Source organism: Oncorhynchus mykiss, chromosome 15, assembly GCF_013265735.2.
Source record: "Oncorhynchus mykiss isolate Arlee chromosome 15, USDA_OmykA_1.1, whole genome shotgun sequence".
Lineage (NCBI taxonomy): Eukaryota > Metazoa > Chordata > Actinopteri > Salmoniformes > Salmonidae > Oncorhynchus > Oncorhynchus mykiss.
The window spans coordinates 10,053,947-10,071,430 of NC_048579.1; the positions used below are offsets into that span (position 1 = coordinate 10,053,947).

General features: G+C 43.9%; 1 protein-coding gene across 3 annotated transcripts in view; it reads left to right on the forward strand.

The window, feature by feature from the left end:
- The window catches only part of LOC110489566 (semaphorin-5A), a 282,353-nt gene that overhangs the window by 182,848 nt on the left and 82,021 nt on the right, over positions 1-17,484 (forward strand). For all 3 annotated transcript variants that reach the window (XR_005036038.1, XM_036943684.1, XM_036943683.1), the window contains exons 13-14: positions 8,525-8,706; positions 9,029-9,172. Coding sequence is in view for 2 of the 3 variants with exons in the window: in XM_036943684.1 (XP_036799579.1) it covers positions 8,525-8,706; positions 9,029-9,172 (326 nt within the window). In the remaining variant the exon portion in view is untranslated. The remainder of the gene's footprint in view (positions 1-8,524; positions 8,707-9,028; positions 9,173-17,484) is intronic.

The window sequence follows — 17,484 nt, forward strand, 5'->3', positions numbered from 1 at the left end:
ACAGAAAATCATTGTAGGATTTTTAATGAATTTATTTGCAAATTATGGTGGAAAATATGTATTTGGTCAATAAAAAAAGTTTATCTCAATACTTTGTTATATACCCTTTGTTGGCAATGACAGAGGTCAAATGTTTTCTGTAAGTCTTCACAAGGTTTTCACACACTGTTGCTGGTATTTTGGCCCATTCCTCCATGCAGATCTCCTCTAGAGCAGTGATGTTTTGGGGCTGTTGCTGGGCAACACGGACTTTCAACTCCCTCCAAAGATTTTCTATGGGGTTGAGATCTGGAGACTGGCTAGGCCACTCCAGGACCTTGAAATGCTTCTTACGAAGCCACTCCTTCGTTGCCCAGGCAGTGTGTTTGGGATCATTGTCATGCTGAAAGAACCAGCCACGTTTCATCTTCAATGCCCTTGCTGATGGAAGGAGGTTTTTACTCAAAATCTCACGATACATGGCCCCATTCATTCTTTCCTTTACACGGATCAGTCGTCCTGGTCCCTTTGCAGAAAAACAGCCCCAAAGCATGATGTTTCCACCCCCATACTTCACAGTAGGTATGGTGTTCTTTGGATGCAACTCAGCATTCTTTGTCCCCCAAACACGAGTTGAGTTTTTACCAACAAGTTATATTTTGGTTTCATCTGATGGTAGGCTTTGTTACTTTGGTCCCAGCTCTCTGCAGGTCATTCATTCATTCATTTTGTTTCTGGTGTCCTTTGACAGCTCTTTGGTCTTGGCCATAGTGGAGTTTGAAGTGTGACTGTTTGAGGTTGTGGACAGGTGTCTTTTATACTGATAACAAGTTCAAACAGGTGCCATGAATAAAGGTAACGAGTGGAGGACAGAGGAACCTCTTAAAGAAGAAGTTACAGGTCTGTGAGAACCAGAAATCTTGCTTGTTTGTAGGTGACCAAATACGTATTTTCCACCATAATTTGCAAATAAATTCATAAAAAAATCCTACAATGTGATTTTCTGGATTTTTGTCCCTCACTTTGTCTGTCATAGCTGAAGTGTACCTATGATGAAAATTACAGGCCTCTCTCATATTTTTAAGTGGGAGAACCTGCACAATTGGTGCTGACTAAATACTTTTTTGCCCCACTGTAAACATGGCATCCACAAATTAATCTGACTCTGGGGACGTAGATAAAGGTCCTCATTGCTAAAATCCTGAAGTATCGGTTGAACTGTTAAAAGAGAAAAGACAGCCATATCGGGGATAAAAATGACTATGAAGTCAATGGTGCCGTTGTGATGTTACTGCACGTACTGTAGACGTATTCACATTACTATAATAGGCTTTTGTGATTTTAACTAAGTTTATATTTGACATGTTTTTGTGGTTAAGGTTTGGATAGGGACCGGTTCTTATGTGTAATGTGCAGCCCAGTGAGTGGGTTGAAAGGAGACAGCTTTACCAACCTTGTCACGCCCGGGCCATAGAGAGGCTTTAATTCTCTATTTTGGTTAGACCAGGGTGTGACTAGGCTGGGCATTCTATGTTCTTTTTTCTATGTTTTTGTATTTCTTTGTTTTTGGCCGGGTATGGTTCTCAATCAGGGACAGCTGTCTATCGTAGTCTCTGATTGGGACCCATACTTAGGTAGCTCTTGCCCACATGGGTTTTGTGGGTAGTTGTTTTCTGTATAGTTAGTTTCCTTACAGAACTGTTCGGTTTCCTCTTTGTTATTTTTTGTTCTAGTCTTCTGATTGTTAAATAAAATATCATGAACACGTCTCACGCTGTGCTTTGGTCCAGTCATTCACAGGAAGAGGATCGTTACAAACCTATTCACAATACCATCTGGTGCTTGGGACTGGACTCCCTGTTGAAATAAACAATAGGGAAGAACTGAGTTTCACTATTTTTTGTCCATCCATCTATTTTAGCTGTTCATCTAATTAGCATTTATTCTAGCCTTTCGTCTCATTAGCATCTATTTTAGCTGTTCATCTCATTAGCATCTATTCTAGCCTTTCATCTCATAAGCATCTATTCTAGCCTTTCATCTCATTAGCATCTATTCTATCCTTTCATCTCATTAGCATCTATTCTAGCCTTTCATCTCATTAGCATCTATTCTAGACTTTCATCTCATTAGCATCTATTCTAGCCTTTCTTCTCACTAGCATCTATTCTAGCCTTTCATCTCATTAGCATCTATTCTAGCCTTTCATCTCATTAGCATCTATTCTAGACTTTCATCTCATTAGCATCTATTCTAGCCTTTCTTCTCACTAGCATCTATTCTAGCCTTTCATCTCATTAGCATCTATTCTGGCCTTTCATCTCATTAGCATCTATTCTAGCCTTTCTTCTCACTAGCATCTATTCTAGCCTTTCATCTCATTAGCATCTATTCTAGCCTTTCATCTCATTAGCATCTATTCTAGACTTTCATCTCATTAGCATCTATTCTAGCCTTTCTTCTCACTAGCATCTATTCTAGCCTTTCATCTCATTAGCATCTATTCTGGCCTTTCATCTCATTAGCATCTATTCTAGCCTTTCATCTCATTAGCATCTATTCTAGCCTTTCATCTCACTAGCATCTATTCTAGCCTTTCATCTCATTAGCATCTATTCTAGTCTTTCATCTCACTAGCATCTATTCTATCCTTTCATCTCATTAGCATCTATTCTAGCCTTTCATCTCATTAGCATCTATTCTAGCCTTTCATCTCATTAGCATCTATTCTAGGCTTTCATCTCACGAGCATCTATTCTAGCCTTTCATCTCATTAGCATCTATTCTAGTCTTTCATCTCACTAGCATCTATTCTAGCCTTTCATCTCATTTGCATCTATTCTAGCCTTTCATCTCATTAGCATCTATTCTAGCCTTTCATCTCGTCTTCCCATTTAGACTGTTGAGTGGGTTCAATTACCAATAATAGAAGGGCATATTTTATTTCAGTTCCCACCAAAGCAGTGACTTATCAAGCCTTTCTTTTCTTGTTGTTCAAATGCTCTTCACACAAAGATGAAACCGTTATGTGGCTCATATCACCTGTGGTGTTGATTCACACACCATTGGTTTCCATAGTTAGTCCATATGGCTAACACATTGGAATCAAAACAATGCACCGTTTTCTGTTTTATACAAATGGACATGCTCACCTGCATGTATATGAGTAAATATGTATATGAATGTGAATACTTATTTTCCCTCTCATCATTAATTTCCCTTGTGTTTTAGTAAGCTGAACTATGTGTTTGGTCCCTTGTTAATTACAATTAAAAAATCCTACTCCCTTTTAATTCATATATTGCCTCCTTTGGATACATCTCAGAATTTCTATATCTCTATATCTCCGTATCTCCATTTCGCCAAATTTCTATATCTCCATATCTCTATATATATTTCTCCATATCTCCATATCTCTATATCTCCATATCTCTATATCTCCGTATCTCCAAATCTCTCTATCTCTCTATCTCTCTATATGTATCCCAAGATGGCATAGCAGTCAGTATATATATATTTTTACACCTTTCTTCGCATATCTTTTATATATTTTATTTTCCAAAAACTCAACTTCAAAACACTCTCCTGCAACCCGCCTCACCAATTTTAAAAAAAGTATTACTAACCTCAAATCTGAAATCCACTATAGAAGCTAACCAGAAGCTAACCAGAAGCTAACCAGAGGCTAACCAGAAGCTAACCAGAGGCTAACCAGAAGCTGACCAGAAGCTAACCAGAGGCTAACCAGAAGCTAACCAGAAGCTAGCCAGTTTACTGGCTAACGTTAGTATTCTGCTAACCACGGTTTGTGGTCATCAGCTATCCTTTAGCTCGAAAATGTATCGCCAGTTTTGTACAACGCGACTCAGACCAGAACATACCGGACCTATTTTTCTCTACGTATCCCCTGGATTTCAACCACAATCTCTGGACATTTACACCTGGATCTCGCAGCTCGCTAGCTGCTATCTGTGTGACTAATGGTTTACGTCAATCCCGGAGCAAACATAAATTATTCCGGAGCTAGCCAGCTGAAGAGTTCCATCAGCCACTCCTGGGCTACAATCACCTATCCGGATCCGTTTTACTACGGACGCGGAGCCCCACCGGGCCTTCAGGACTGGACTACCGACATTATCTGCCCGAGGGAGTTATCCGGCTGGCCCCTCCGTTGGGACGTTACCTGAAAGCCCATCTGCGGCCCGCTAACCGTTAGCTGTCGTATCGTCTGCTATCTGAATAGGTCTATCGGACAATTTTTCTTGGGTCACTATAACTGTATCTATTTTGCCAATTGGATTGATCCCCTCTACCACACAGAACCCCACTAATCTACCGACGGAAACGCACGAGGTGGCTAAAAACAGACCTCCATCCTCTACCAGCTTGTTACCGATGGCCCGGATAGCTGTCTGAATCGCCATGACCCCAACCAACCTCACTACTCACTGGACCCTTATGATCACTCGACTAAGCATGCCTCTCCTTAATGTCAATATGCCTTGTCCATTGCTGTTCTGGTTAGTGATTATTGGCTTATTTCACTGTAGAGCCTCTAGCCCTGCTCACGATACCTTATCCAACCTTGCAGTTCCACCACCCACACATGCGATGACATCACCTGGTTTCAATGATGTTTCTAGAGACAATATCTCTCTCATCATCACTCAATACCTAGGTTTACCTCCACTGTATTCACATCCTACCATACCTTTGTCTGTACATTACACCTTGAAGCTATTTTATATATATTTTACCCCAGAAACCTTCTTTTACTCTCTGTTCCAGACGTTCTAGACGACCAGTTCTCATAGCTTTTAGCCGCACCCTTATACTACTCCTACACTGTTCATCTGGTGATGTAGAGGTTAATCCAGGCCCTGCAGTGCCTAGCTCCACTCCTATTCTGTAACTGTAATAGCCTTGGTTTCATGCATGTTAACATTAGAAGCCTCCTCCCTAAGTTTGTTTTATTCACTGCTTGAGCACACTCTGCCAACCCGGATGTTCTAGCCGTGTCTGAATCCTGGCTTAGGAAGACCACCAAAAATTCTGAAATTTTCATCCCTAACTTCAACATTTTCAGACAAGATAGAACGGGCAAAGGGGGCGGTGTTGCAATCTACTGCAAAGATAGCCTACAGAGTTCTGTCCTACTATCTAGGTCTGTACCCAAACAATTTGAACTTCTAATTTTAAAAATCCACATCTCTAAAAACAAGTGTCTCACCGTTGCCGCCTGCTATAGACCACCCTCTGCCCCCAGCTGTGCTCTGGACACCATATGTGAAATGATTGCCCCCCCTCCCATCTATCTTCAGAGCTCGTGCTGCAAGGCGACCTAAACTGGAACATGCTTAACACCCCAGCCATCCTACAATCTAAGCCCTCAATCTCACACAAATGATCAATGAACCTACCAGGTACCACCCGAAAGCTGTAAACACGGGCACCCTCATAGATATCATCCTAACCAACTTGCCCTCTAAATACATCTCTGCTGTTTTCAACCAAGATCTCAGCGATCACTGCCTCATTGCCTGCATCCGTAACGGGTCAGCGGTCAAACGACCTCCACTCATCACTGTCAAACGCTCCTTGAAAAACTTCAGCGAGCAGGCCTTTCTAATCGACCTGGCCTGGGGTATCCTGGAAGGATATTGATCTCATCCCGTTAGTAGAGGATGCCTGGTTATTTTTTTTAATGCCTTCCTCACCATCTTAAATAAGCCTGCCCCATTCAAGAAATTTAGAACCAGGAACAGATATAGCCCTTGGTTATCTCCAGACCTTACTGCCCTTTAACCAACACAAAAACATCCTATGGTGTTCTGCATTAGCATTGAACAGCCCCCATGATATGCAACTTTTCAGGGAAGCTAGAAACCAATATACACAGGCAGTTAGAAAAGCCAAGGCTAGCTTTTTCAAGCAGAAATTTGCTTCCTGCAACACATACTCAAAAAAGTTCTTGGACACTGTAAAGTCCATGGAGAATAAGAACACCTCCTCCCAGCTGCCCACTGCACTGAATATAGGAAACACTGTCACCACCGATAAATCCACTATAATTGAGAATTTCAATAAGCATTTTTCTACGGCTGGCCATGCTTTCCACCTGGCTACCCATACCGCGGTCAACAGCACTGCACCCCCCACAGCAACTCGCCCAAGCCTTCCCCATTTCTCCTTCTCCCAAATCCAGTCAGCTGATGTTCTGAAAGAGCTGCAAAATCTGGACCCCTACAAATTAGCCAGGCTAGACAATCTGGACCCTTTCTTTCTAAAATTATCTGCCGAAATTATTGCCACCCCTATTACTAGCCTGTTCAACCTCTCTTCTCAAAGATTCCCAAAGATTGGAAAGCAGCTGCGGTCATCCCCCTCTTCAAAGGGGGGGGGACACTCTATCCTACCCTGCCTTTCTAAGGTCTTCGAAAGCCAAGTCAACAAACAGATTACCGACCATTTCGAATTCCACCATACCTTCTCCGCTATGCAATCTGGTTTCAGAGCTGGTCATGGGTGCACCTCAGCCACGCTCAAGGTCCTAAACGATATCTTAACCGCCATCGAAAAGCAACAATACTGTGCAGCCGTATTCATTGTCACGTAGAGTAGGCCAGAAGGCTATACTGGAAAACCTAACCTCTATCAAAATAAAAAGATGGCGGAGCCGCTAATGTTCTTCTGTGCTTCAGGGTGTTTATTTACACAGTGATTCCGGGAACAAAAACAACAGTGCTGCCATCAAACGTATACCTTATGGGACAGCTAAACACAATGCCGCCCCATTCACAGCTCAATCCAAAATCCAATCCAAAATTCATTGACCTGGCCAAGACTTTCGACTCTGTCAATCACCACATCCTCATCGGCAGACTCGACAGCCTTGGTTTCTCAAATGATTGCCCCTCCTGTTTCACCAACTACTTCTCTGACAGAGTTCAATGTGTCAAATCGGAGGGTCTGTTGTCTGGGCCTCTGGCAGTCTCTATGGAGGTGCCACAGGGTTCAATTATTGGACCGACTCTCTTCTCTGTATACATCAATGATGCAGCTCTTGCTGCTGGTGAGTCTCTGATCCACCTCTACGCAAACGACACCATTCTGTATACTTCTGGACCTTCTTTGGACACTGTGTTAACAACCCTCCAGACGAGCTTCAATGCCATACAACTCTCCTTCCGTGGCCTCCAATTGCTCTTTTATACAAGTAAAACTAAATGCATGCTCTTCAACCGATCGCTGCCTGCACCTGCCCGCCTGTCCAACATCACTACTCTGGACGGTTCTGACTTAGAATATGTGGACAACTACAAATGCCTAGGTGTCTGGTTAGACTGTAAACTCTCCTTCCAGACTCACATCAAACATCTCCAACCCAAAGTTAAATCTAGTATTGGCTTCCTGTTTCGCAACAAAGCATCCTTCACTCATGCTGCCAAACATACCCTTGTAAAACTGACCATCCTATCGATCCTCGACTTCGGCGATGTCATTTACAAAATAGCCTCCAATACCCTACTCAAGAAATAGGATGCAGTCTATCACAGTGCCATCCGTTTTGTCACCAAAGCCCCATATACTACCCACCATTGCGACCTGTACGCTCTCGTTGGCTGGCCCTCGCTTCATACTCATCGCCAAATCTACTGGCTCCAGGTCATCTACAAGACCCAGCTTAGTAAAGTCACCCCCAAAACCAATTCTTCCTTTGGCCGCCTCTCCTTCCAGTTCTCTGCTGCCAATGACTGGAACGAACTACAAACATCTATGAAACTGGAAACACTTATCTCCCTCACTAGCTTTAAGCACAAGCTGTCAGAGCAGCTCACATATTACTGCACCTGTACATAGCACATCTATAATTTAGCCCAAACAACTACCTCTTTCCCTACTGTATTTAATTTATTTATTTATTTTGCTCCTTTGCACCCCATTATTTTTATTTCTACTTTGTACATTCTTCCATTGCAAATCTACCATTCCAGTGTTTTACTTGCTATATTGTATTTACTTTGCCACCATGGCCTTTTTTTTGCCTTTACCTCCCTTATCTCACCTCACTTGCTCACATTGTATATAGACTTATTTTTCTACTGTATTATTGACTGTACGTTTGTTTTACTCCATGTGTAACTCTGTGTTGTTGTATGTGTCGAACTGCTTTGCTTTATCTTGGCCAGGTCGCAATTGTAAATGAGAACTTGTTCTCAACTTGCCTACCTGGTTAAATAAAGTTGAAATAAATAAATCTCTCTATATCTCTAATGATTACACTATCATGTATTACCCTTGTGAATATACATGAATACCAGTTTTAGTCATCTTTCCTGATTATGCATATTTATGTCTCTCCCTAACTCTTCCCGTCATCCTCCCCAACCTTCTCCCCCTATTCCAACTCCTTCCCTGTGTATTACCCATGGTGCATTAGATGTACATCTCTCTCGTTCACTCTGTCCCTATGTCCTTCTTTCTTTTCTGTTGACCTCCACCCTAGTTTGAAGTATTTTCTCCCTCCTCCCTGTGATCTCCCCAGGTGCGTAACTTGACGTTGGATGGAGGGTTTGGGCCATGGACAGGCTGGGGGGCCTGTAGCCATACTGATGGGGGCAGTGCTGGTTCCTGTCTGTGTAGAACCAGGCCTTGTGATAATCCCAAACCCCAGTGTGGGGGTCAGTCCTGTCACGGACTCAGTGTGGAGGTCGCCAACTGCTCCAGGTACATATATAGTCCGTCCGTCCGTCCGTCCGTCTTTCCATTGGTATATGTCAGTCATTCCATCTGCCCTCTGCTCACACAGTCAGTATTTTGAAAGCTTTCAGTTCATGTTTAGGGATAAATGAAATGCAGTGGATGTTTTATTGGATAACCAGAAATATTTACTGAATAGCAAGCGTTCTATCTTTATCTACACCTCTCACTTTGTGTGTGTGTAACCTTGTGTTCTGTGGTGTCTCCATAGGAACGGTATGTAACCTTGTGTTCTGTGGTGTCTCCATAGGAACGGTGTGTAACCTTGTGTTCTGTGGTGTCTCCATAGGAACGGTGTGTGGAGTCCCTGGACTCTGTGGATCCCCTGTAGCACCAGCTGTGGCATTGGCTTCCAGGTCCGGCAGAGGTCCTGCAGCAACCCCACCCCGCGCCACGGAGGACGAGTGTGTGTGGGGCAGAACAGAGAGGAAAGGTACGGGACACACTCGTACATGCATACATATGTATAAACAAGCACACACAGCTACACACACATACATACACAGCTACGCACACACACACAGCCACGTACACACATACACACACAGCTACGCACACAGCCACATACACACATACACACACAGCTACACACACACACACAGCCACGTACACACATACACACACAGCTACGCACACACACACAGCCACGCACACACATACACACACAGCTACGCACACACACACAGCTAAGCACACACACAGCCACGTACACACATACACACACAGCTACATACACACACAGCCACATACACACATACACACACAGCTACACACACACACACACAGCCACGTACACACATACACACATGGCTACACATACAGACAGCCATAAATCCACACCAATTATCCAGAAACAATCCCTCTGCTGTTGTGAGTGTAACAGAAGTCTTGAGTCCTTCATTCATTAGCCAGTCACACATTGTGATGTGAAGCATTACATATATGACTCTTTTTTTCCTCATAACGGCTTCAGTCTGACTTCAGTCTGACAGTCAATTAAGAGAGAGAGAGGAATGTTTTTGAGCCACTATCTGGGCTCCACACAGATGAGGGAGGCTGCCCTCCTTGTAAAGCTCCAGCTCTGCTGCTTTGGTCTGGAATAATCACCCCCAACAAGATGTTGAGAAGGTTTAAAAGCTACCTGCAATGCACTCTGAAAAAATGAGATTAAGAAGGGGAAAGAAGAAGGGAGAAGAAGAGAGAGAAAGGAGAGAGGGAGGTGAGAAGGTGAGAGAGAAAGGAGAGAGGGAGGTGAGAAGGAGAGAGAGAAAGGAGAGAGGGAGGTGAGAAGGAGAGAGAGAAAGGAGAGAGGAGAGGAGAGAATATGGAAGAGTGCAGGTTGTTTGAAATAACACTTTTTTTACCAGAAACTTTACAACAAAGTCAATAATAATATGAGAAAAACTTCAGACAGATTCCTTAGCGTCTGGGTACTTTGTTACTGGGTATTTTAACCTTTACTATGCAAGTCAGTTAAGAACAAATTCTTATTTGCAATGACGGGCCACACCGGAAAAACCCTAACCCGGACAACGCTGGGCCAATTGTGCGCCACGCTGTGGGGCTTCCAATCCTGGCCGGTTGTGATACAGCCTGGATTGGAACCAGGGTGTCTGCAGTGACGCCTCTTGCACTGCGATGCAGTGCTTTAGACCGCTGCACTACTCGGGTGCCCACATAATGAAGCATTTAAATTAGGTTGGCCATTCTTTATATGGGGTTCTAGCTTCTCTTGTTCTACCCGGGACATCACAGTGCTAATTTCATTGACCACCTTTGGGTACACACAGAGCGACTTCAATTAGCACTGACGTGAGAGGTGTCGAAGCCCTTGAGCCCAACAATGGCAGGAGAGTCACACAGTCTACCTCAACCAAATGCAGAGGGCTTTGAAGCCGCCTCCCGCTGTTCAGAGGTAATTAAAATACAGTACCCTCTCTATGTAAAACATGTTAAGGCATGAAAAGGGTACAAAATTAAGCTCCTTATGGAAAATCAAGAAACACTTTTTGCTGACTGTTATAAAAATGGGAACATGAGCAACTTCATCTTCCCGAAAGGTTGCTGGATCGAATCCCCGAGCTGACGAGGTGAAGGTCTGTGGTTTTGCCCCTGAACAAGGCAGTTAACCCACTGTTCCTGGACCAGTTAACCCACTGTTCCTAGACCAGTTAACCCACTGTTCCTGGACCAGTTAACCCACTGTTCCTAGACCAGTTAACCCACTGTTCCTGGACCAGTTAACCCACTGTTCCTAGACCAGTTAACCCACTGTTCCTGGACCAGTTAACCCACTGTTCCTAGACCAGTTAACCCACTGTTCCTAGACCAGTTAACCCACTGTGCCTGGACCAGTTAACCCACTGTTCCTAGACCAGTTAGCCCACTGTTCCTGGACCAGTTAACCCACTGTTCCTAGACCAGTTAACCCACTGTTCCTAGACCAGTTAATCCACTGTTCCTAGACCAGTTAACCCACTGTTCCTAGACCAGTTAACCCACTGTTCCTAGACCAGTTAACCCACTGTTCCTAGACCAGTTAACCCACTGTTCCTAGACCAGTTAACCCACTGTTCCTGGGCCGTCATTGTAAAATAGGAATTTGTTCTTAACTGACTTGCCTAGTTAAATAAAGGTTAAATAAAATAAATTCCACACAGACCATCCCCTGGCATAACACAGTGCTATATTAACACACTACCCTTTTGTTAAAGGGTGGGTGGGGGGGGGGGGGGGTGGGGGGGGGGGGGGTGTTACTGATGGGTAGAAACTCAGAGGGGGGGGGGGGGGGGGGGGGGGGGTGTTACTGATGGGCAGAAACTCAGAGGGTGGGGGGGGTGTTACTGATGGGCAGAGTCATGAAATGTGAACGTGTACAATGTGAACGTGTACAAATCTCGAACAGTATTGGTACAGAGCAACCCCAAACAGTTTCAGCTGGACTTCCACATTATCAAAGAGAGAGCCCAGCAGGCGAAGCTCTCTCTTGAGAAAGATACCCCCACCCCGAGCGGGTCAGACCAGACCTCTTCATTAAACAACCCCACAGACGAGCAACCCCAAGCAGAAAGTCAACCTCCCAGCACAGAGTACTACCCCTTCATTGATATGAAGGATAAATACACCCAGCTGGAGGTAAGGCAGGAGGAGCTGGAACAAGAGGTGAACACACTCGTCAGCACAACAAAATCCTCCAGCTCAACAACACCGTCTCAACAAGACCCGGAGAGCTGGAGGTGGTGAGAGACATATCTGCACTCTGGACTGTAGTGCGACAACATCAACAGGAGAAAGAGCAAGAGCAGAACAGGAGAAGAAAAGAGCACTAGAGGAGAGGATCAGACTGCTGGAGGAGAGGGTGACGGGGATGGCATGTCACAGAGAACAATTCATTAGAGAGGTGGCCACCCTCGCAGAGAAGCCAGCAGAACAGCCCACCTCAGCTCTCGACAAAAGTCTTGACACCACAGCAGAACAGTCCACCCCAGACCCTGACCACGTTGACATCACAGCAGGACAGACAAATGAAGAACCCCAAGCCCAGAATATCTCACCTCCTCTCAGCACCCCCCCTGTCAGCCACCCTGATAGCCCTCCTGACAACCCCCCCACACCCACTGAGGACATACACAAGCCACAGATTGCACTCCTTATGGACTCAAATGGGAAATATATACAAGAAAACAGACTTTTTCTCAAACAGAGTTTCTAAACTCTGGTGTCCAAACACCCAGTTTTCCCTCGACCTTCAGTCTGAGGACCAACTAGGGTCACCCAGCCACATAATAATACACACAGGCACAAACGACCTGAGAGCACAGCAGGAACGGGTGGCCACTGCACTCAAAAGGAGTGATTGAAAAAGCTTCTTCTACTTTCCCCAGTGGTTATCTCCACCTTGCTACCCTGAAAATACTTCCAACCTGCTACCATACAGCGGGTAAAAGTATTTCCCTTGACTGACCTGGCCCACCAATCCACCCTGGACTAGAACAGCCTTCATGACCAGGTCCACCTCTAAACGGCAGCAGTGCCCACCAATCCACCCTGGACTAGAACAGCCTTCATGACCAGGTCCACCTCTAAACGGCAGCAGTGCCCACTAATCCACCCTGGACTAGAACAGCCTTCATGACCAGGTCCACCTCTAAACGGCAGCAGTGCCCACCAATCCACCCTGGACTAGAACAGCCTTTATGACACGGTCCACCTCTAAACGGCAGCAGTGCCCACCAATCCACCCTGGACTAGAACAGCCTTCATGACCAGGTCCACCTCTAAACGGCAGCAGTGCCCACCAATCCACCCTGGACTAGAACAGCCTTCATGACCAGGTCCACCTCTAAACGGCAGCAGTGCCCACCAATCCACCCTGGACTAGAACAGCCTTTATGACACGGTCCACCTCTAAAAGGCAGCAGTGCCCTCCTTCGCGCTAAAGGACAACGCCCTCAAACTCAGCCCCAACACTTCACACAGGAACAACAGATCAATAGACACAGTGCCCAGACCAGCAATACACTGTCCCAGACCGGCGGGACCTCAACATGGAAGTCACACATACGCCCAGGCCGTGAACAGGCAAACAGGCCTCAGCAGATGCTCAGCAGGCTCTGCTCACACTTTCTAGCCTGAGGCCAAAACACACGACTAACAACATTGGACACTTAATGGAACACAAAGCCTTCGCTATCTCATTCTGGAATATCCAAGGCCTGAGGTCATCTGCCTTTGGCCTAAGGAGCAGGAACCTGGACTTCACCAAAGAAATCGGAAATACAGACATTGTCATCCTACAGGGAACATGGTATAGAGGAGATGGACCCACTGGTTGCCCTCTAGGTTACAGAGAGCTGGTAGTCCCATCCACCAAACTACCAGGTGTGAAACAGGGGGCTCTGTTAAATTGATCAAAACAGGAACATTTTACATTTGGCTAGAAATTCAGAAGGAAATTATCTTAACAGAGAAAAATGTCCTCCTGTGTGCTACCTATATCCCCCAACTAGAATCCACATACTTTAATGAAGACAGCTTCTCCATCCAGGAGGGGGGCCCAGGGACATGTACTAGTCTGTGGCGGCCTAAATGCCAGAACCTACCTGGAGGGGACAATCATTCCCTCCCCCATATGCCCCCCTAGGCACAACTATGACAACATAACCGACCAAAACAGGTCACAACTCCAGCAGCTCTGTCGCACGCTGGGAATGTTATGCTTCAAGGGGACTCCTACGGTAGGTACACCTATAGCTCATCTCTTGGCAGTAGTACTGTAGACCACTTTATCACTGACCTCAACCCAGAGTCTCTCAGAGCGTTCACAGTCAGCCCACTGACACCCCTATCAGACCACAGCAAAGTCACAGTCTGCTTGACAGAGCAAAACTCAATCATGAGGCATCAAAGCCAAAGAACTGAATAATATTAAGACATGCTATAGATGGAAGGAATGTAGTGTGGAAACCTACCAAAAAACAATTAGGCAACAACAAATCCCTTTTAGACAACTTCCTGGACAAAACATTCAACTGTAATAGTGAAGATGTAAACTTGGCAGTGGAAAATCTAAACAGTATATTTGACCTCTCAGCGTCCCTATCAAATCTAAAAATTACAAACAGAAAACCAAAGAAAATTAACAACATTGGCAAATGGTTTGATGAAGAATGCAAAAACCTAAGAAATAAATTGAGAAACCTATCCAACTGTCACGCGCTGACCATAGAGATCCATTGTTTCTCTATGGTGAAGTGGGTCAGGGCGTGACTGGGGGTGATCTAGTTTGTGTATTTCTATGTGGTGTTCTAGGTTTGTTTTTCTATGTTGGTGATTGTGTATGATTCCCAATTAGAGGCAGCTGTTAATCGTTGTCTCTAATTGGGGATCATATTTAAGTAGCTGTTTTTCCCACCTTTGTTTGTGGGATATTGTTTTGAGTTATTGCACGTAGCATCTCTGTAGTCACAGTTCATTGCTAGTTTAGTTGTTTATTTGTGTTTGTCTTTGCTAAGTTTCACATTATTATTAAAACTATATCGCGCTGCAGCTTGGTCCGACATTTATTCCAACGAGCGTGACACCAACCAAAAACAGAGACCCAGAAAACCTGAGTCTACGCCTTCACTATGGTGAATCACAAAAACAATACAGAAATACATTACAGAAAAAGAAGGAACAGCATGTCAGAAATCAGCTCAATGTAATTGAAGAATCCATAGACTCTAACCACTTCTGGGAAAACACTAAACAAACAACAACACGAAGAGTTATCTATCCAAACTGGAGATGTATGGATAAGCCACTTCTCCAATCTTTTTGTCCCTATAAAAAAGAACAAACAGCAAAAACATATACATTATCAAATACAAATCTTAGAATCAGCTATTAAAGACAAGCAGAACCCAGTGGATTCTCCAATCACATTGAATGAACTACAGGACAAAATACAAACCCTCCAATGAAATGATAAAATATCCAGACCACAAATTCTAATTGGCTATACTTACACTCTTTAACAATTTTCTTAGCTCTGGCATCTTCCCCAATATTTGGAACCAAGGACTGATCACCCCAATCCACAAAAGTGGAGACAAATTTGACCCCAATAACTACCGTGGGATATGCGTCAACAGCAACCTTGGGAAAATCCTCTGCGTTATCATTTCCAGCAGACTTGTACATTTCCACAGTAAATGTACTGAGCACCAATTTACTGAGCAAATGTCAAATTGACAAACCAAAACAAAGGCAAAATCTTCTCATGCTTTGTTGATTTCAAAAAAGCTCTTGACTCAATTTGGAATGAGGATCTACTATAAAAATAGATTGAAAGTGGTGTTGGGGGGAACAAATACAACATTATAAAATCCATGTACACAAATAACAAGTGTGTGGTTACAATAAACACAAACATTTCATTTGGGGGGGGGGGGGGTGCGGTGAGACAGGGATGCAGCTTAAGCCCCACCCTATTCAACATAATATGTATCATCGAATTGGGGAGGGCACGAGAACATTCTGCAGCACTTGGCCTCACGCTAATACAATCTGAAGTCAAATATGTACTGTTTGCTGATGATCTGGTGCTTCTGTCCCCAACCAAGGAGGGCCTACAGCAGCACCTAGATCGTCTGCACAGATTCTGGCAGACCTGGACGCTGACAGTAAATCTCAGTAAGACAAAAATAATGGTGTTCCAAAAAAGGTCCAGTTGCCAGGACCACGAATACAAACTCCATCTAGACAACGTTGCCATAGAGCACACAGAAAACGATACATACTTCGACCTAAACATCAGCGCCACAGGTAACTTCCACAAAGCTGTGAACGATCTGAGAGACAAGGCAAGAAGGGCCTTCTATGCCATCAAAAAGAACAGAACATTTGACATACCAATTTGGATCTAAAAATACTTGATTCGGTTATAGAACCCATTGATCTTTATGGGTTTGAGGTCTGGGGTCCGCTCACCAACGAAGAATTCACAAAATGGGACAATCTCCAAAAATGAGACTCTGCACGCTGAATTCTGGAAAAATATCCTCCGTGTACAACGTAAAACACCAAATGATTTAGAGCAGAACTTGGCCGGTACCCGCTAATTATCGAGTTCCAGAAAAGAGCCGTTAAAAATTCTACAACCACCTAAAAGGAAGCGATTCCCAAACTGGAAATAACAAAGCCATCACCTACAGAGAGATGAACCTGGAGAAGAGTCCCCTAAGAAAGCTGGTCCTGGGGCTCTGTTCACAAACATAAACAGACCCCCAGGACAGCAAAACAACTAGACAAAATCATGAGGAAACAAAAAAATAATTTATTTACACATTGGAAAGAATTAACCTAAAAACTGAACAAATTAGAATGCTCTTTGGCCCTAAACAAAGAGTACAGAGTCGCAGAATACCTGACCACTGTGACTGACCCAAAATTAAGGAAAGCTTTGACTATGTACAGACTCAGTGAGCACAGCCTTGCTATTGAGAAAGGCCGCCGTAGGCAGACCTGGTTCTCAAGAGAAGACAGGCTATGTGCTCACTGCCCACAAAATGAGGTGGAAACTGAACTGCGCTTCCTAACCTCCTGCCCAAATATATGACCAAATTAGAGACACATATTTCCCTCAGATTACACAGAGCCACAAATCATTTGAAAACAAACCCAAATTTTGGTAAACTCCCATATCTACTAGGTGAAATACCACAGTGTGCTATCACAGCAGCAAGATTTGTGACCTGTTGCCACAAGAAAAGGGGAACCAGTGAAGAACAAACACCATTGTAAATACAACCCGTATTTATGTTTATTTATTTTCCCTTTTGTACTTTAACTATTTGCACATCGTTACAACACTGTATGTAGACATAATATTTCTTATGGAACTTTTGAAAAAAAAATATATTGTGTAGATTTATCAATTGTTCAAGGGCCCTCCAGACTACGACTTTCCCTGTCCCCCCCAATGACTGTATATATTAATGGACAAAGCCATCAATTATGTGACACCATATATTCCTACGTGAAGACTCAATAGTGCATTGAAGCTGGCGAATCTCATGGAGACACACAAATGCGTTAGGAAAGTACTCTGAAACAATCAACTTTTTCTACATTGTGTTACATTACAGCCTTATTCTAAAATTCCTTCAATACAATTTTTTTCATCAAGCTACATGTTTTCAAATTGATTAGAAATAAAAAATAGAAATACCTTATTTACATAAGTATTCAGACCCTTTGCTA